Genomic DNA, 20,644 nt, shown 5'->3' on the forward strand with positions numbered 1-20,644 from the left:
TGCTCAGAGAGAACATACGTGCAAGTGCCTTGAAAGTGAAACACTGTGTTATCAAAGGTGTCGTAATGGGGATCACCGCTTATGGTGCAGGTTCCTCTTGGCACTGTCTGACAGGAGAACTGGAAGGAAGCTGGCTTGCAGATCTGTGAAAAGGAGCATGGCTCATTGCGGCACTGCAAGCCTGTTGAGGTACATGTGCACTTCTGTGCACAGGTCCTGTCACTCCAGAATGAAGCACCCAGCTGCACTAATTCACCTTAAAAAGAATAAAAGGAAATGTCCCTTATGCCTTGTGTTAAATGTCCAGACATTTACATTCATAAAGCTTTAGGAAAAAACTTTCAAACCTTACATTTTTTTCATGTACTGTCAAATAACAGCAGGAATTGCCTCAAGGCACTTTATATTGTAAACTAAAGACCCTCAAATAACAGAGAGACCACTGCAACAATCCAACAATGCCTAACAGCAGTCTGAGATGTGCTCTGTTGGGAGGATACGGCACTATGATTTCATTAAGATAAGATGAGGCCTGATTGTTCAAGACCTATATGAGGAAAATAATTTTACATTTGAATCTGGCTTTAACAGGGAGCAAAAGAAGGGAAGCTAGGATAGGAGAAATATGTTCTTTCTTCTTAGTCCCTGTCCGTACTGCAGCATTTTGGATCAACTCAATGCTTTTCAGTGAGTTTTTGGGAAAATCTGATAATACAGACCGTTCTCACTCCCGAGGCGTAACATCCCGACGTTTTGTCACGTCCCATGGCGTTCCTGGGGAACGCGAAAGGTGACCTTCCGCGTTCTTATGGTACGCGCCGGGTTATGGATGAAATCAAGTGGAATGACGGTCCTGCGGTAATAGAGGTTCCAGCCCTGTATTCCAGCCCTAAACCTAACCTTATTCCTAACCCTAACCATAACGTTATTCCTAATCGTAACCAGTACTTTAATGGCATGAAATAGTGTTTTCCCAAGCGATGTTGAGAAAAAGAGCAAACATTTGTAGATTGAGACCAAACGGTTCTCATATTCCCTCATTTTTCCGATCTCGTCATTTAGGAACATGTTGGGTGTCCAAAAACATAATATGTTGACAATTTGTCACCTAGCATAAAATGTTACACTTTGAGAGTGAGAACGTGTTGGATAATAACGAATCACAGTAGGCCAGACTTTAACCCTTTAAGACCTACCATAGAACCAAGTCCGCCAGAGCTTACTTTATATTTTTACATGCTGTAGTGCCATTTTTGGGAGCATTTCAAGTTGATATACATCAATACAACCATTATAGCCCAAATTTTAATAATATGTCTGCATTAAGTGCATAGTAATTACATAAATTGCAAAAAAGTGCAATAAACTACAAAAAATAAATCGTTTTTGTTTTTTTAACATATATTTCTAGTTAGAGAAATTTAAGAGGCTTATCCCTCAAAACTTTAAATACAAAAAAGTTGCACAAAATAGTTTCCCACCACAGGAAATTTATTTTGAGTGTCTTTATAGTTTTATTTTTGAAATACACCAATTTTTATATACTGCAGGAAAAACGAAAATAAATATTATAGTGCAAATTTGCAAAAAAACAGCATATGCATCAAAATAAACTATTTCCAGCAGTGCAATATGAGTCCTAAGCATCCCAGAAACGACACAGAAAGTCATAGAGTCAAACATAACTTTTAAAAACACCAGTGTAGGCTCATGAGGCCCTGATGGTAAAAAACTACATTTCCGGAAAATGACATCACTTCCGGTTTTGGGCAGGACATGGCGGACATGCGATAGTTCACGCTGATGGATGTAGGAAGTGTTACAAACAGCTGATCGAATCAGCAAAGCGTGTTTCTGGAATATTATGTTTTTGTTGCTGCAAGTGCTTTTTATGCAGTTTTTGCAAAGCTATATGTGGAAGGAAACTGTGACTTAGGACAAGCTGGTGGCATAAGATGTAAGTACAACTCCTCCGGTTTCATATGCAAAAAAAATTATTGTGCTAGCTTATGTGGTTGCAATGCTACCAGGATTTAAAGATAGTTATGCAACACAGAGCGTGCCCGCTCCGACCGGCTTTAAAGGGTTAAGTAATGAATGCATGAACTAATTTTTTGGCGTCACTCTCAAATAGGATTTTTCTAATTAAAATGCAAGAAAGCCATTCTAATTATTTGTTTAATATTAGCACTGAAGGACACAACCTGGTCAAAAACAATGCAAACATTTCTCTTAGTGTTACTGGAGGCCACGGTAATCCCAGTCCGAGTGTGCATCTGGTTAGACATCATGTTTGTAAGAGTTTTATAGCTGAGTACAATAATCGTATCTTTATCTGAATTTGAAGCAGAAAATTAAAGATCATCCATGTCTTTATGTCTTTAAGACATTCCTACAGTTTAGTCTCATGGTTTCATTGACAGAGCTGGAGATCATCTGCATAGCAGGGAAAATGTACACGATACCTTTGAAAGATACTGTGCAGGTGGTAGCATTGTAACAGCCCAGCTGGCCGTCTCTGATGGAGCACTGCTGTTCAGGAGTGCACGACGAGGCAGAACATCGCAGGTCATTTGGAGCGTGACATTCACATCTCTGGGAGCAACCATCTGTCCAGAAGGACTCGCCAGCCTGTGAACCACACCACACCAAATCATAGCCAAATTGATACAACAAATACAGTTCTTAAAATACCATTTTGAAGGATTTTGTTTTCATTAATTGTAGGTGATTTAGTGCAGTAATTGCTAGATCACTGCAAACTGCAACTATTAATGTACTAAATATTGTGACAGAGCAACTACTCATATCTGTTGATCTTTCTCCCACAGAAAGGACAGATGCTAAATGCCACAATTTCAAGAAATTGTTCTGTTCTGATGTAGCTGTATAATCTTCAACTGATTGTTTTAATGCATTCATTTATTTAGGGACAGATTTTTTCCCCCCCAAAATTCTGCAGTTTAAAGAGTTAGAGCATCATTCTGCTTGTATAGCTACATATTAATTATTTTCTTTTTAGTGGTGTAATATAAAACAGTCATAATAGCTATGCTGAATATATGATAGCAAATGAAGACCTTTTTTTGTGATCCTAAGATTTCAGTTATATGAAACTATAAACTGTAGTTTTGCATTTTGCAACCCCTATTATTTGCTATTTCATAGAAACTACCACATTTCCAGGTATTCATCATGCTTCCTGAAATTTTTCATTTGGTTTGGATTTTATTCGGTTATTAACATGGAACTAACATTTTTTCCATGTTGCAGCCCTGATTCCTGGTTATTAGACCTAAACTACCACATGTTTCCAGGTAATGTCAGTTTGCATTTTGTAGCCTTGTTTCTTGGTTATTGAACAGAAACCAACATTGATTCCAGGTAAGATATCAGATTTAAACATAATATTTACGGTGATACTGTTGTCAAACAAAAAAGAATGTTGGTGAATGAGGCAGGATTCATTCCAGCATTATGGCAATATGGTAATGGTATCCCAAAACATTAAAACTTAAAATCATATTAGTATCTTGTTACCCTATTATTATGAGGTTAGTATATATAAAAATGTGTTTTATTGCTAGTGATTGTGACTATACTATTACTAATTGTTTTTTTAAGCTCATGTACATACATTTGTATCCATATTATCACTTATAATTTATGGTCTGTTATTAGATAGATTTAAATGCAATAGTACTCACTAGATCACTTGGTTATTACTCTGGAAATGAAGTGGCAATTATTTGCTATATATCTAGTTTTTATCTTCCTGTTTCCACCTTGTTACCTCAATATTACCACATTATTACTGAGCTATAATAGACTCTGTTGTTTCTTTAATATATATTTCTGAATTTTAAGCTTTGTCACAGTCCAAAACACTTCACGAAGCTTTCTAAATGTAAGAAGGGCAAGTCTGCTGATTCTGCTGATTTGAAGGGAATTACTTCAAAGAATATTTACTATTGACTTTAATATGTCTTACATCATAGTAGAATCCGTCATACTGGCAGCCACAGCTTTCCACTGGGACACACCTGGTCCCACTCTTGATGAAGCCTTCATCACAGAAACATCCCTCAGAGCAGAACTGCTCACAGGTTTCATCAATGCTACTGGCACAGGTGTGGCCACAGTCAGTACCGCACAGCTCATAATGGCTGTTGGCTGGACAGTCCAGTGCTTAATAAGTGAGAAACGTGACAAATGGCACTAGTCAGACATACCACTTTTAATGTAATACAGTGTGGATACAGTGAGTATTGTAAAATTGTTGGACATTTTATTTCTGAAGTGGTTAGCAAATTTCTTGTACATTTAGATATAAATAAAATATAATGACATGTTGACTCACTGCAGGTGGTGTTCTCTCTCCAGGGATAGATTCGAACATTAGCAGACTGACAGGCACTGACATATGATTCAATGGCACTGCACAAGAGATCGTGGCCTTGATTTCCTGACAAACATACATCAAACACGCAGTCGTTGAAATATGGCGCCGGGTCCACCTCCTCGTGGCAGAAACTGAAGGGCCCATCAGCTGCCTGTATCACCTCACACTGATCTCTAGCAGGCTGTTCATTGGCACACTGTGGACAGGAGGAGCCACAGCCATCATTGCACGTGTAGTTGCCTGGCACCTTCCAGGCTCTCCCAAACTCATCTGGAGATGTGACTATCGTTCCAGATGGTGTGTGAAAGTCATCATTTGGATTTCCATTGAAATTTCCACAAAGTCCACATATTTTTTCTCTGTTGATGACAACAGTTAGCAATAGTCCTTGTGTTAGTTTCATAAGGATAAATTATTAGTAAATAAATTATTTATATAGCTGGGATTATCCTGTTTTTTAAAGCATGTCAAACAAAAATTACTTCAGCTTTGATGGGTGGGAATTGTACCTGTAATTTGGTGGTACGGAGATAAACACTGCACTATATCCATTATAGGTAACACTCAAGCCAAAATTAGTGCTGACAAGTATACGAGATCCTGTTGCATAGATAGACACATTACCTTCATTCAAGACAATAGGTAAATTTCTAGTTACTCCATTCACCTAGAAGAGATATGCAAAGAAAATCAGTGGGTAGTTTTTCTACTTTTTAATTGTTATTTTTTTCATTCACAGCAGTAAAAATATCCCTAAAATATATGTAGCTGCCATTTACTTCATACACCTGAAATTGTTCATAACAATCATCGAATGAGAACTATCACTAACTACTTACTTGTACCAAACCTCTTCTGTCCCTTGACATATGCATGTCGTAGCCCCAGACATTCACAAAAACTTCAGCTACTATTGAAAGTGGAAGCCCATTCAATGCCTCATTCTTAGCTTCCACGGAAAACTGATTGAGCTCATCAGTGGCATTACAGAGGGTCACCAGAACATAGCGGCAGGTTCCTTGGAAGTCATAGGCCTTACGATCAAAGGTGATGTAGTGAGGGTCTCCAGAGGCAGAGCAGGTGCCATGAAGGTTGGGATGGCAGCCAAACTCGCCCTCCACCACACGGCAGGACTCCTGGGGCCCACAGGAGTTGGGAGTACAGTGGACGTTCCCTGTAGTGCCGTTACAGGTACACAAGCTCTGACATTCTTCACCATCCCAGAACTGCTCACCACCTTGGTGATAGCGTCCTTGATGATAGCATCCACAAGATGTTGGTGGAACGCACTGGTCACCATTGAGGATAAAACCACTGTTACACTGACAGCCCTCCTGGCACACAGTATCACAGGTGAAGGGGAAAGAAAGGCTGGGGCAAGCAGAAGGACAAGAGGTTCCACAGAGTTCATAATGGCTGTTTGATGGGCAGGTTAGTGCTGGAGAAAAACAAACAGGTTAACATAAAAAAGCATTTTTAAACATTTGGAGATCATGGCTAGAATTAATTCAAAAACAGTTGAATGCTTACCACAGCCAGTTGCATTTCTCCATTGTCCTAAGGCAACACCCTTCTGTTGACACATTAGTGCATAATCTCGTAGGACGCCACACAGGGTTGATGCTGGATTGTTAGAGCCCCCCATGATCTCCACACATACATCCACCTGATGCCTTGGGTTAACCACAGACCAACAGGGTACAAATGGCCCATCTGGTGAGCTGAGAATGCCACAGTACTCAGTAGAATTGTAATTAGTTGTAGAATTTTGGTTCATGCTTTCCACACAGTGAGCAGCCAGAGAGCCATCTCGCCAACTGTCTCCAAAGTCCTGAGAACTGTTGACCAGAACACCGTTGGGTGTATTGAAGTCATCATGTGGATGACCATTGTAATTACCACAGAGTCCACCCAGTGAACCATTGTAGACACCAGGAGCAGTGACACGGACAAAGTGAGGCCAGACTGTCTGCACAGTTACACCAAAGGAGGTGCGAATGATGACACTGTAAATGCTGCTGTGGAAGATCTGGATTCGGTTGGATGTAGTGCTGAAAGGTAGCCTGATCAGCTGACCGTTAACCTGCAGGATCATCCAGTTTTTTGCAGTTAACAAGACTTAAGCAGTATTGTGTCCATGTACACATAAATAAATATTAAAGGAAGAACATAATTTTAAGTAAGTGTTCCATTCACTTACCTTCACTTTACTGTTCCTTGCCATCTCAATAGATATGTGTATCCCCTCTGCTTCAAAATGCAGAATTCGTGTAAAACCTTGCTGGCCTCTTGGCACTTTTTCTGCTGTCACCATGAAGTGTGGGTGACTGGACAGTCCCATAACTTTGGCAAGTGTCAATCGACACGCCCCAGGATATTGGTATGTCAGTCCATCAAATGTCTGATATGACCCTGGGCCTCTGATCCAGCATGTTTCATAGCTATTTGGTCTGCATCCTCTTTCTCCATCCTCCACCCTGCATGATTCAAGTGGGCCACAACCATGAGAGTGGCAAGTCATGGAGCCATAACTGCAGCTACAACGTCTCCCACAGTCTCCGTCTAGTATTACAGTTTGTCCAGAGCGGTAGTAACGGCCCTCAAAGCTGCAGCCACACTCAGCATGAGGGACGCAGACCCCACCACTGAGGATGTAGCCTGAATCACAGATGCAGCTTTCCTGGGGAGGTAGAGGGCAGTTATGGGTAGAGTTGGGATTAACACAGGTAGGTGGACATCCTGTGCCTTCAGACTCAAAGTGGCTGTTGGCTGGACATGGGATTTCTAGGCATAAGAGAACAACATCGATATTTACATCGGTGGAATTTTAATACAATAATATTTTGAAATAATGCAAAAAAAAGTGATTAACATACCACAAAAGCCAGGTGTCCTCCAACTTGGTAGCCGAATACCACTTTGTTGACACTGACTTGCATACACACTTAGGGCTTGACAGAGAATAGGTCGGTACCCTCCTCCTACACACAGATCATACACACAACTCTCCACAAAGGACTGTGGAGGAAGTTGCTGATGGCAAGCCGTGAAAGGTCCAGAACTACTGCTGAGGATACCACAGTGGTCAGTGTTGCTATACAATGCTGTCTCTTCTACAGTGCAAACAGCACAGTCCAGACCTCCGCACTGTGGCCCACAGCCAGGCTCATCATCCCCAGATGCTTGCCAGCTGTTAGCAAAAACCACATCAGAGCTCACAACCTCACCGTCACGAGTTTGAAAGTCATCTCTACGAATGCCATTGAAGTTTCCACAAAGACCGCATGTACCATTCTGGTAAGTGTAGGGCAAGCTGATCTGAACATGATGAATTGTGTCATAAGACACCACTAAACCAAAGTCAGTGCTGACAAACACAGAAAAACCTGACTCATAAACCTGCACGGTGCCATTGCTAAGGGAGAATGGAGTGAATGCAAAGTTCCCGTTAACCTGTAAAAAAACCAGCAAATATATCAAGTGAGAAAAGTATATCTGGTCATAAAGTGTAGAATTTATCCAGAATCAAAATGACCAACCTTAGCCTGACCATGGCGTCCTTTGACAAGCTCAATTGTGTCATTGTAGACATGCACTTTCACCAGTCGTGTCCAAGAGACTTGAGTACTGCCTCTGTGCTCATTTTTGCCTTCTACTCTGTAGTAGGGCCGTCCACTATTACATTGCTCAGAGAGAACATACGTGCAAGTGCCTTGAAAGTGAAACACTGTGTTATCAAAGGTGTCGTAATGGGGATCACCGCTTATGGTGCAGGTTCCTCTTGGCACTGTCTGACAGGAGAACTGGAAGGAAGCTGGCTTGCAGATCTGTGAAAAGGAGCATGGCTCATTGCGGCACTGCAAGCCTGTTGAGGTACATGTGCACTTCTGTGCACAGGTCCTGTCACTCCAGAATGAAGCACCCAGCTGCACTAATTCACCTTAAAAAGAATAAAAGGAAATGTCCCTTATGCCTTGTGTTAAATGTCCAGACATTTACATTCATAAAGCTTTAGGAAAAAACTTTCAAACCTTACATTTTTTTCATGTACTGTCAAATAACAGCAGGAATTGCCTCAAGGCACTTTATATTGTAAACTAAAGACCCTCAAATAACAGAGAGACCACTGCAACAATCCAACAATGCCTAACAGCAGTCTGAGATGTGCTCTGTTGGGAGGATACGGCACTATGATTTCATTAAGATAAGATGAGGCCTGATTGTTCAAGACCTATATGAGGAAAATAATTTTACATTTGAATCTGGCTTTAACAGGGAGCAAAAGAAGGGAAGCTAGGATAGGAGAAATATGTTCTTTCTTTTTAGTCCCTGTCCGTACTGCAGCATTTTGGATCAACTCAATGCTTTTCAGTGAGTTTTTGGGAAAATCTGATAATACAGACCGTTCTCACTCCCGAGGCGTAACATCCCGACGTTTTGTCACGTCCCATGGCGTTCCTGAGGAACGCGAAAGGTGACCTTCCGCGTTCTTATGGTACGCGCCGGGTTATGGATGAAATCAAGTGGAATGACGGTCCTGCGGTAATAGAGGTTCCAGCCCTGTATTCCAGCCCTAAACCTAACCTTATTCCTAACCCTAACCATAACGTTATTCCTAATCGTAACCAGTACTTTAATGGCATGAAATAGTGTTTTCCCAAGCGATGTTGAGAAAAAGAGCAAACATTTGTAGATTGAGACCAAACGGTTCTCATATTCCCTCATTTTTCCGATCTCGTCATTTAGGAACATGTTGGGTGTCCAAAAACATAATATGTTGACAATTTGTCACCTAGCATAAAATGTTACACTTTGAGAGTGAGAACGTGTTGGATAATAACGAATCACAGTAGGCCAGACTTTAACCCTTTAAGACCTACCATAGAACCAAGTCCGCCAGAGCTTACTTTATATTTTTACATGCTGTAGTGCCATTTTTGGGAGCATTTCAAGTTGATATACATCAATACAACCATTATAGCCCAAATTTTAATAATATGTCTGCATTAAGTGCATAGTAATTACATAAATTGCAAAAAAGTGCAATAAACTACAAAAAATAAATCGTTTTTGTTTTTTTAACATATATTTCTAGTTAGAGAAATTTAAGAGGCTTATCCCTCAAAACTTTAAATACAAAAAAGTTGCACAAAATAGTTTCCCACCACAGGAAATTTATTTTGAGTGTCTTTATAGTTTTATTTTTGAAATACACCAATTTTTATATACTGCAGGAAAAACGAAAATAAATATTATAGTGCAAATTTGCAAAAAAACAGCATATGCATCAAAATAAACTATTTCCAGCAGTGCAATATGAGTCCTAAGCATCCCAGAAACGACACAGAAAGTCATAGAGTCAAACATAACTTTTAAAAACACCAGTGTAGGCTCATGAGGCCCTGATGGTAAAAAACTACATTTCCGGAAAATGACATCACTTCCGGTTTTGGGCAGGACATGGCGGACATGCGATAGTTCACGCTGATGGATGTAGGAAGTGTTACAAACAGCTGATCGAATCAGCAAAGCGTGTTTCTGGAATATTATGTTTTTGTTGCTGCAAGTGCTTTTTATGCAGTTTTTGCAAAGCTATATGTGGAAGGAAACTGTGACTTAGGACAAGCTGGTGGCATAAGATGTAAGTACAACTCCTCCGGTTTCATATGCAAAAAAAATTATTGTGCTAGCTTATGTGGTTGCAATGCTACCAGGATTTAAAGATAGTTATGCAACACAGAGCGTGCCCGCTCCGACCGGCTTTAAAGGGTTAAGTAATGAATGCATGAACTAATTTTTTGGCGTCACTCTCAAATAGGATTTTTCTAATTAAAATGCAAGAAAGCCATTCTAATTATTTGTTTAATATTAGCACTGAAGGACACAACCTGGTCAAAAACAATGCAAACATTTCTCTTAGTGTTACTGGAGGCCACGGTAATCCCAGTCCGAGTGTGCATCTGGTTAGACATCATGTTTGTAAGAGTTTTATAGCTGAGTACAATAATCGTATCTTTATCTGAATTTGAAGCAGAAAATTAAAGATCATCCATGTCTTTATGTCTTTAAGACATTCCTACAGTTTAGTCTCATGGTTTCATTGACAGAGCTGGAGATCATCTGCATAGCAGGGAAAATGTACACGATACCTTTGAAAGATACTGTGCAGGTGGTAGCATTGTAACAGCCCAGCTGGCCGTCTCTGATGGAGCACTGCTGTTCAGGAGTGCACGACGAGGCAGAACATTGCAGGTCATTTGGAGCGTGACATTCACATCTCTGGGAGCAACCATCTGTCCAGAAGGACTCGCCAGCCTGTGAACCACACCACACCAAATCATAGCCAAATTGATACAACAAATACAGTTCTTAAAATACCATTTTGAAGGATTTTGTTTTCATTAATTGTAGGTGATTTAGTGCAGTAATTGCTAGATCACTGCAAACTGCAACTATTAATGTACTAAATATTGTGACAGAGCAACTAGTCGTATCTGTTGATCTTTCTCCCACAGAAAGGACAGATGCTAAATGCCACAATTTCAAGAAATATGTGGAACAGAGCTGCATGAAAAAAAGTATTTAATTGTTCTGATGTAGCTGTATAATCTTCAACTGATTGTTTAATGCATTCATTTATTTAGCGACAGATTTTTTCCCCCCCAAAATTCTGCAGTTTAAAGAGTTAGAGCATCATTCTGCTTGTATAGCTACATATTAATTATTTTCTTTTTAGTGGTGTAATATAAAACAGTCATAATAGCTATGCTGAATATATGATAGCAAATGAAGACCTTTTTTGTGATCCTAAGATTTCAGTTATATGAAACTATAAACTGTAGTTTTGCATTTTGCAACCCCTATTATTTGCTATTTCATAGAAACTACCACATTTCCAGGTATTCATCATGCTTCCTGAAATTTTTCATTTGGTTTGGATTTTATTCGGTTATTAACATGGAACTAACATTTTTTCCATGTTGCAGCCCTGATTCCTGGTTATTAGACCTAAACTACCACATGTTTCCAGGTAACGTCAATTTGCATTTTGTAGCCTTGTTTCTTGGTTATTGAACAGAAACCAACATTGATTCCAGGTAAGATATCAGATTTAAACATAATATTTACGGTGATACTGTTGTCAAACAAAAAAGAATGTTGGTGAATGAGGCAGGATTCATTCCAGCATTATGGCAATATGGTAATGGTATCCCAAAACATTAAAACTTAAAATCATATTAGTATCTTGTTACCCTATTATTATGAGGTTAGTATATATATATATATATAAAATGTGTTTAATTGTTAGTAAATGTGACTATACTATTACTAATTGGGTTTTTTATCCAAGATGGCGCCGCGTATGGATGCCCTGGTGCTTCAGTGCGTTACTTTTGTCTTGTTTTTGTGCATTTCTTCTGTGTCTGGGCACTCCTCTGGATATTCTTACACCAGAGAAGAGCTCCTTAACTGCAGGACTACAACGCCTGTGGATTTATTTCCAATATTTGTCGCATCTGCGGCAGATTTACTGCTGACTCTGATCAGGAAAGTGAGACGTCGAAAGAGAGGTAAGCGAGCCGGCGTACTCGTGCGTTTGAGGAAACGCGGACTGAGAACGGCCCTTCCTGGGATCTTCCTTTCTAATGTACGCTCACTCTGGAATAAGATAGACGAACTGGCCCTGATGAGAAGCATGAACAGAGACTTTGCCTCCTCCTGTGTCTTATGTTTTACGGAGTCGTGGCTCAGCGAGGACATCCCGGACTGCGCGCTCAAGCTGGAGGGCTTTCATCTGCTGCGCGCGGACCGGCAGGCCGCTCTCTCCGGTAAAACCAAAGGTGGAGGTGTCTGCTTCTACATCAATAGTGGCTGGTGCACAGATGTAACAGTGATTGCTCAGCACTGCTCTCCCTCTCTGGAATATCTTTTTATTCACTGCAAACCGTTTTATTCTCCGCGGGAGTTTGCTTCATTCATCCTGGCCGCTGTTTATATCCCGCCAGACGCGGATGCGCGAGCAGCTCAGTGCGCACTCGCAGAGCAGATTCTCCACATGGAGCGGACATTCCCGGACTCTCTCATCATTGCTCTTGGGGACTTTAACAAAGCCAATCTGAGCCATGAGCTTCCGAAATACAAGCAGTATATTAAATGCCCGACCAGAGAGGAGAGGACATTAGACCACTGTTACAGCACGATCAGCGGGGCCTATCGTGCGGTGCCCCGCGCTTCACTCGGACTTTCTGACCACGTCATGATCCACCTAATCCCCGCGTACAGACAGAGGCTGAAGCTCTCCAAACCTGTCGTGAGGACCAAAAAACTGTGGAGCAACGAGGCTGTGGAGGAGCTTCGCACGTGTTTGGAGACCACAGACTGGGACACATTGAAGGCTGCTTCTAACAGCTTGGACGAGTTTACGGACACTGTCACCTCCTATATCCACTTCTGTGAGGACAGCATTGTGCCATCACGCACCAGGGTGAGTTATAACAATGACAAACCCTGGTTTACCCCTAAACTCAAAAAGCTGTGGCTGGAAAAGAGTAAGGCGTTCAGAAGCGGAGACAGGGACTGCTACAGAGAGGCCAAGTACAAGTTCACTAAGGAAGTGGACATTGCCAAACATCAGCACTCTGAGAAGATGCAGCAGCAGATCTCAGAGAATGACTCGGCCTCTGTGTGGAAAGGTTTTAGGAATATTACAAACTACAAGCCTAAAACCCCCCACTCCACTGACGACTTGCTCTTGGCCAACACCCTCAACGACTTCTACTGTCGTTTTGACGAGCCATCAGGCAGCCTTCACACCTCCAACGACCCCAACAATAGAGACACTTTGGACACTCATTCCCCCACCTCTCCCCCCTCCATAGAGTCATCACCACCTTCAAACTGTTCACCTACAACACCCCCCTCCTCACCCCACACAAAAGAGGATTTCACACCACCTCCTCCGACCACAACTCTTCATATTCATGAAGCAGATGTGAGGAAGCAGTTTAAGAATCTGAATGCTCGGAAAGCTCCCGGCCCAGACGGTGTGTCTCCTGCCACCCTCAGACACTGTGCAAACGAGCTGGCCCCAGTGTTTTCTGGCATTTTCAACTCCTCACTGCAGGCATGTCATGTGCCTGCCTGCTTCAAGTCCTCTACCATAATCCCTGTCCCCAAGAAACCTAGGATCACTGGACTAAATGACTACAGACCCGTGGCTCTGACATCTGTGGTCATGAAGTCATTTGAGCGCCTAGTTCTCTCCCATCTCAAGACCCTCACGGCCCCCCTCCTGGACCCCCTGCAGTTTGCATATAGAGCCAACAGGTCTGTAGACGACGCCATCAACATGGCCCTACACTTCATCCTGCAGCATCTGGACTCCCCAGGAACCTACGCCAGGATCCTGTTTGTGGACTTCAGCTCTGCCTTCAACACCATCCTTCCAGACCATCTCCGAGGCAAGCTTTCCCAGATGAATGTGCCTGATCCCATCTGCCGGTGGATCACTGACTTCCTGACGGACAGGAAGCAGCACGTGAGGCTGGGGAAGAATGTCTCGGACTCCCGGACCATCAGCACCGGCTCCCCTCAGGGCTGTGTTCTTTCTCCTCTGCTCTTCTCCCTGTACACCAACTGCTGCACCTCCACCCACCAGTCTGTCAAGCTAATCAAGTTCGCAGATGACACCACCGTCATTGGGCTCATCTCTGACGGGGATGAGTCTGCCTACAGGAGGGAGGTTGAACGTCTGGTGTCCTGGTGCAGCCACAACAACCTGGTGCTGAATGCCCAGAAGACAGTGGAGATTATTGTGGACTTCAGGAAGCACACAGCCCCACTCCCCCCCATCATCCTGACTGACACCCCCATCACCTCTGTGGACTCATTCCGCTTCCTGGGTACCACCATCACCCAGGACCTGAAGTGGGAGCCCACCATCACCTCCGTCATCAAGAAAGCCCAGCAGAGGATGTACTTCCTGAGGCAGCTGAAGAAATTCAACCTGCCAACACGGACGATGATGCAATTCTACACTGCAATCATCGAGTCCATCCTCACCTCCTCCATCACCGTGTGGTACGCTGGAGCCACTATCAGGGACAAACAGAGACTGCAGCGTGTTGTGCGCTCTGCTGAGAAGGTGATTGGCTGCAGACTCCCATCTCTGCAGGACCTGTACACCCGCAGGACACTGCGGCGTGCAGCCTGGATCTCAGCTGACCCTTCTCACCCTGGACACAGTCTGTTTGACCTGCTCCCCTCAGGCAGGAGGCTCCGGTCCATTCGCACCAGAACCTCTCGCCACAAGAACAGTTTCTTCCCCTCTGCTGTTGGACACATGAACAATAACCACATGACTGTCCCCGCCACTCACACATGACCCTACGCTGTGTCACTGCATCATTTCATGTCTGGCACTGATCACCACCTGCACTCATGTATATATCCTTCTACGTAGCACTCTTAATTCTTATTCTCATGTATATATCTCATGTATATCTCATGCACATATCTTTCTTTCTACATAGCACTTTAATTCTTATTCTTATTGTTTGCACTGAAGCACCGCAGCAAATTCCTAATGTTGTAAACCTCAACATCTGGCAATAAACCCATTCTGATTCTGATTCTGATTCTGATTCTGATTAAGCTCATGTACATACATTTGTATCCATATTATCACTTATAATTTATGGTCTGTTATTACATAGATTTAAATGTAATAGTACTCACTAGATCACTTGGTTATTACTCTGGAAATGAAGTGGCAATTATTTGCTATATATCTTGTTTTTATCTTCCTGTTTCTACCTTGTTACCTCAATATTACCACATTATTACTGAGCTATAATAGACTCTGTTGTTTCTTTAATATATATTTCTGAATTTTAAGCTTTGTCACAGTCCAAAACACTTCACGAAGCTTTCTAAATGTAAGAAGGGCAAGTCTGCTGATTCTGCTGATTTGAAGGGAATTACTTCAAAGAGTATTTACTATTGACTTTAATATGTCTTACATCATAGTAGAATCCGTCATACTGGCAGCCACAGCTTTCCACTGGGACACACCTGGTCCCACTCTTGATGAAGCCTTCATCACAGAAACATCCCTCAGAGCAGAACTGCTCACAGGTTTCATCAATGCTACTGGCACAGGTGTGGCCACAGTCAGTACCGCACAGCTCATAATGGCTGTTGGCTGGACAGTCCAGTGCTTAATAAGTGAGAAACGTGACAAATGGCACTAGTCAGACATACCACTTTTAATGTAATACAGTGTGGATACAGTGAGTATTGTAAAATTGTTGGACTTTTTATTTCTGAAGTGGTTAGCAAATTTCTTGTACATTTAGATATAAATAAAATATAATGACATGTTGACTCACTGCAGGTGGTGTTCTCTCTCCAAGGATAGATTCGAACATTAGCAGACTGACAGGCACTGACATATGATTCAATGGCACTGCACAAGAGATCGTGGCCTTGATTTCCTGACAAACATACATCAAACACGCAGTCGTTGAAATATGGCGCCGGGTCCACCTCCTCGTGGCAGAAACTGAAGGGCCCATCAGCTGCCTGTATCACCTCACACTGATCTCTAGCAGGCTGTTCATTGGCACACTGTGGACAGGAGGAGCCACAGCCATCATTGCACGTGTAGTTGCCTGGCACCTTCCAGGCTCTCCCAAACTCATCTGGAGATGTGACTATCGTTCCAGATGGTGTGTGAAAGTCATCATTTGGATTTCCATTGAAATTTCCACAAAGTCCACATATTTTTTCTCTGTTGATGACAACAGTTAGCAATAGTCCTTGTGTTAGTTTCATAAGGATAAATTATTAGTAAATAAATTATTTATATAGCTGGGATTATCCTGTTTTTTAAAGCATGTCAAACAAAAATTACTTCAGCTTTGATGGGTGGGAATTGTACCTGTAATTTGGTGGTACGGAGATAAACACTGCACTATATCCATTATAGGTAACACTCAAGCCAAAATTAGTGCTGACAAGTATACGAGATCCTGTTGCATAGATAGACACATTACCTTCATTCAAGACAATAGGTAAATTTCTAGTTACTCCATTCACCTAGAAGAGATATGCAAAGAAAATCAGTGGGTAGTTTTTCTACTTTTTAATTGTTATTTTTTTCATTCACAGCAGTAAAAATATCCCTAAAATATATGTAGCTGCCATTTACTTCATACACCTGAAATTGTTCATAACAATCATCGAATGAGAACTATCACTAACTACTTACTTGTACCAAACCTCTTCTGTCCCTTGACATATGCATGTCGTAGCCCCAGACATTCACAAAAACTTCAGCTACTATTGAAAGTGGAAGCCCATTCAATGCCTCATTCTTAGCTTCCACGGAAAACTGATTGAGCTCATCAGTGGCATTACAGAGGGTCACCAGAACATAGCGGCAGGTTCCTTGGAAGTCATAGGCCTTACGATCAAAGGTGATGTAGTGAGGGTCTCCAGAGGCAGAGCAGGTGCCATGAAGGTTGGGATGGCAGCCAAACTCGCCCTCCACCACACGGCAGGACTCCTGGGGCCCACATGAGTTGGGAGTACAGTGGACGTTCCCTGTAGTGCCGTTACAGGTACACAAGCTCTGACATTCTTCACCATCCCAGAACTGCTCACCACCTTGGTGATAGCGTCCTTGATGATAGCATCCACAAGATGTTGGTGGAACGCACTGGTCACCATTGAGGATAAAACCACTGTTACACTGACAGCCCTCCTGGCACACAGTATCACAGGTGAAGGGGAAAGAAAGGCTGGGGCAAGCAGAAGGACAAGAGGTTCCACAGAGTTCATAATGGCTGTTTGATGGGCAGGTTAGTGCTGGAGAAAAACAAACAGGTTAACATAAAAAAGCATTTTTAAACATTTGGAGATCATGGCTAGAATTAATTCAAAAACAGTTGAATGCTTACCACAGCCAGTTGCATTTCTCCATTGTCCTAAGGCAACACCCTTCTGTTGACACATTAGTGCATAATCTCGTAGGACGCCACACAGGGTTGATGCTGGATTGTTAGAGCCCCCCATGATCTCCACACATACATCCACCTGATGCCTTGGGTTAACCACAGACCAACAGGGTACAAATGGCCCATCTGGTGAGCTGAGAATGCCACAGTACTCAGTAGAATTGTAATTAGTTGTAGAATTTTGGTTCATGCTTTCCACACAGTGAGCAGCCAGAGAGCCATCTCGCCAACTGTCTCCAAAGTCCTGAGAACTGTTGACCAGAACACCGTTGGGTGTATTGAAGTCATCATGTGGATGACCATTGTAATTACCACAGAGTCCACCCAGTGAACCATTGTAGACACCAGGAGCAGTGACACGGACAAAGTGAGGCCAGACTGTCTGCACAGTTACACCAAAGGAGGTGCGAATGATGACACTGTAAATGCTGCTGTGGAAGATCTGGATTCGGTTGGATGTAGTGCTGAAAGGTAGCCTGATCAGCTGACCGTTAACCTGCAGGATCATCCAGTTTTTTGCAGTTAACAAGACTTAAGCAGTATTGTGTCCGTGTACACATAAATAAATATTAAAGGAAGAACATAATTTTAAGTAAGTGTTCCATTCACTTACCTTCACTTTACTGTTCCTTGCCATCTCAATAGATATGTGTATCCCCTCTGCTTCAAAATGCAGAATTCGTGTAAAACCTTGCTGGCCTCTTGGCACTTTTTCTGCTGTCACCATGAAGTGTGGGTGACTGGACAGTCCCATAACTTTGGCAAGTGTCAATCGACACGCCCCAGGATATTGGTATGTCAGTCCATCAAATGTCTGATATGACCCTGGGCCTCTGATCCAGCATGTTTCATAGCTATTTGGTCTGCATCCTCTTTCTCCATCCTCCACCCTGCATGATTCAAGTGGGCCACAACCATGAGAGTGGCAAGTCATGGAGCCATAACTGCAGCTACAACGTCTCCCACAGTCTCCGTCTAGTATTACAGTTTGTCCAGAGCGGTAGTAACGGCCCTCAAAGCTGCAGCCACACTCAGCATGAGGGACGCAGACCCCACCACTGAGGATGTAGCCTGAATCACAGATGCAGCTTTCCTGGGGAGGTAGAGGGCAGTTATGGGTAGAGTTGGGATTAACACAGGTAGGTGGACATCCTGTGCCTTCAGACTCAAAGTGGCTGTTGGCTGGACATGGGATTTCTAGGCATAAGAGAACAACATCGATATTTACATCGGTGGAATTTTAATACAATAATATTTTGAAATAATGCAAAAAAAAAAAAAGTGATTAACATACCACAAAAGCCAGGTGTCCTCCAACTTGGTAGCCGAATACCACTTTGTTGACACTGACTTGCATACACACTTAGGGCTTGACAGAGAATAGGTCGGTACCCTCCTCCTACACACAGATCATACACACAACTCTCCACAAAGGACTGTGGAGGAAGTTGCTGATGGCAAGCCGTGAAAGGTCCAGAACTACTGCTGAGGATACCACAGTGGTCAGTGTTGCTATACAATGCTGTCTCTTCTACAGTGCAAACAGCACAGTCCAGACCTCCGCACTGTGGCCCACAGCCAGGCTCATCATCCCCAGATGCTTGCCAGCTGTTAGCAAAAACCACATCAGAGCTCACAACCTCACCGTCACGAGTTTGAAAGTCATCTCTACGAATGCCATTGAAGTTTCCACAAAGACCGCATGTACCATTCTGGTAAGTGTAGGGCAAGCTGATCTGAACATGATGAATTGTGTCATAAGACACCACTAAACCAAAGTCAGTGCTGACAAACACAGAAAAACCTGACTCATAAACCTGCACGGTGCCATTGCTAAGGGAGAATGGAGTGAATGCAAAGTTCCCGTTAACCTGTAAAAAAACCAGCAAATATATCAAGTGAGAAAAGTATATCTGGTCATAAAGTGTAGAATTTATCCAGAATCAAAATGACCAACCTTAGCCTGACCACGACGTCCTTTGACAAGCTCAATTGTGTCATTGTAGACATGCACTTTCACCAGTCGTGTCCAAGAGACTCGAGTACTGCCTCTGTGCTCATTTTTGCCTTCTACTCTGTAGTAGGGCCGTCCACTATTACATTGCTCAGAGAGAACATACGTGCAAGTGCCTTGAAAGTGAAACACTGTGTTATCAAAGGTGTAGTAATGGGGATCACCACTTATGGTGCAGGTTCCTCTTGGCACTGTCTGACAGGAGAACTGGAAGGAAGCTGGCTTGCAGATCTGTGAAAAGGAGCACGGCTCATTGCGGCACTGCAGGCCTGTTGAGGTACATGTGCACTTCTGTGCACAGGTCCTGTCACTCCAGAATGAAGCACCCAGCTGCACTAATTCACCTTAAAAAGAATAAAAGGAAATGTCCCTTATGCCTTGTGTTAAATGTCCAGACATTTACATTCATAAAGCTTTAGGAAAAAACTTTCAAACCTTACATTTTTTTCATGTACTGTCAAATAACAGCAGGAATTGCCTCAAGGCACTTTATATTGTAAACTAAAGACCCTCAAATAACAGAGAGACCACTGCAACAATCCAACAATGCCTAACAGCAGTCTGAGATGTGCTCTGTTGGGAGGATACGGCACTATGATTTCATTAAGATAAGATGACGCCTGATTGTTCAAGACCTATATGAGGAAAATAATTTTACATTTGAATCTGGCTTTAACAGGGAGCAAAAGAAGGGAAGCTAGGATAGGAGAAATATGTTCTTTCTTTTTAGTCCCTGTCCGTACTGCAGCATTTTGGATCAACTCAATGCTTTTCAGTGAGTTTTTGGGAAAATCTGATAATACAGACCGTTCTCACTCCCGAGGCGTAACATCCCGACGTTTTGTCACGTCCCATGGCGTTCCTGAGGAACGCGAAAGGTGACCTTCCGCGTTCTTATGGTACGCGCCGGGTTATGGATGAAATCAAGTGGAATGACGGTCCTGCGGTAATAGACGTTCCAGCCCTGTATTCCAGCCCTAAACCTAACCTTATCCCTAACCCTAACCATAACGTTATTCCTAATCGTAACCAGTACTTTAATGGCATGAAATAGTGTTTTCCCAAGCGATGTTGAGAAAAAGAGCAAACATTTGTAGATTGAGACCAAACGGTTCTCATATTCCCTCATTTTTCCGATCTCGTCATTTAGGAACGTGTTGGGTGTCCAAAAACGTAATATGTTGACAATTTGTCACCTAGCATAAAATG

The 20,644-nt window shown here is 42.6% G+C and overlaps 1 protein-coding gene and 1 pseudogene across 2 annotated transcripts; both read right to left on the minus strand.

Moving 5' to 3' along the window:
* Positions 1-72: 72 nt before the first annotated feature.
* Positions 73-7,915, minus strand: LOC145430525 (IgGFc-binding protein-like; the record flags this gene model as incomplete). The annotated part of the gene is made up of 9 exons (XM_080305746.1): positions 73-143; positions 2,466-2,631; positions 3,992-4,188; positions 4,286-4,761; positions 4,912-5,069; positions 5,242-5,840; positions 5,933-6,485; positions 6,603-7,186; positions 7,279-7,915. Coding segments are annotated over 9 exons (3,441 nt in total), but the record flags the coding sequence as incomplete, so codon positions are not given.
* A 7,285-nt stretch (positions 7,916-15,200) lies between these two features.
* Positions 15,201-19,834, minus strand: LOC145430526 (alpha-tectorin-like; annotated as a pseudogene). Its single transcript, XR_013911105.1, has 7 exons — positions 19,379-19,834; positions 18,716-19,292; positions 18,035-18,618; positions 17,365-17,917; positions 16,674-17,272; positions 16,344-16,501; positions 15,201-16,193 (listed from the first exon to the last, which is right to left on the minus strand). The product of XR_013911105.1 is annotated as an alpha-tectorin-like (transcript).
* Positions 19,835-20,644: the final 810 nt, after the last annotated feature.

Source organism: Astatotilapia calliptera, chromosome 8 (assembly GCF_964374335.1).
Source record: "Astatotilapia calliptera chromosome 8, fAstCal68.1, whole genome shotgun sequence".
In the NCBI taxonomy this organism is placed as follows: domain Eukaryota; kingdom Metazoa; phylum Chordata; class Actinopteri; order Cichliformes; family Cichlidae; genus Astatotilapia; species Astatotilapia calliptera.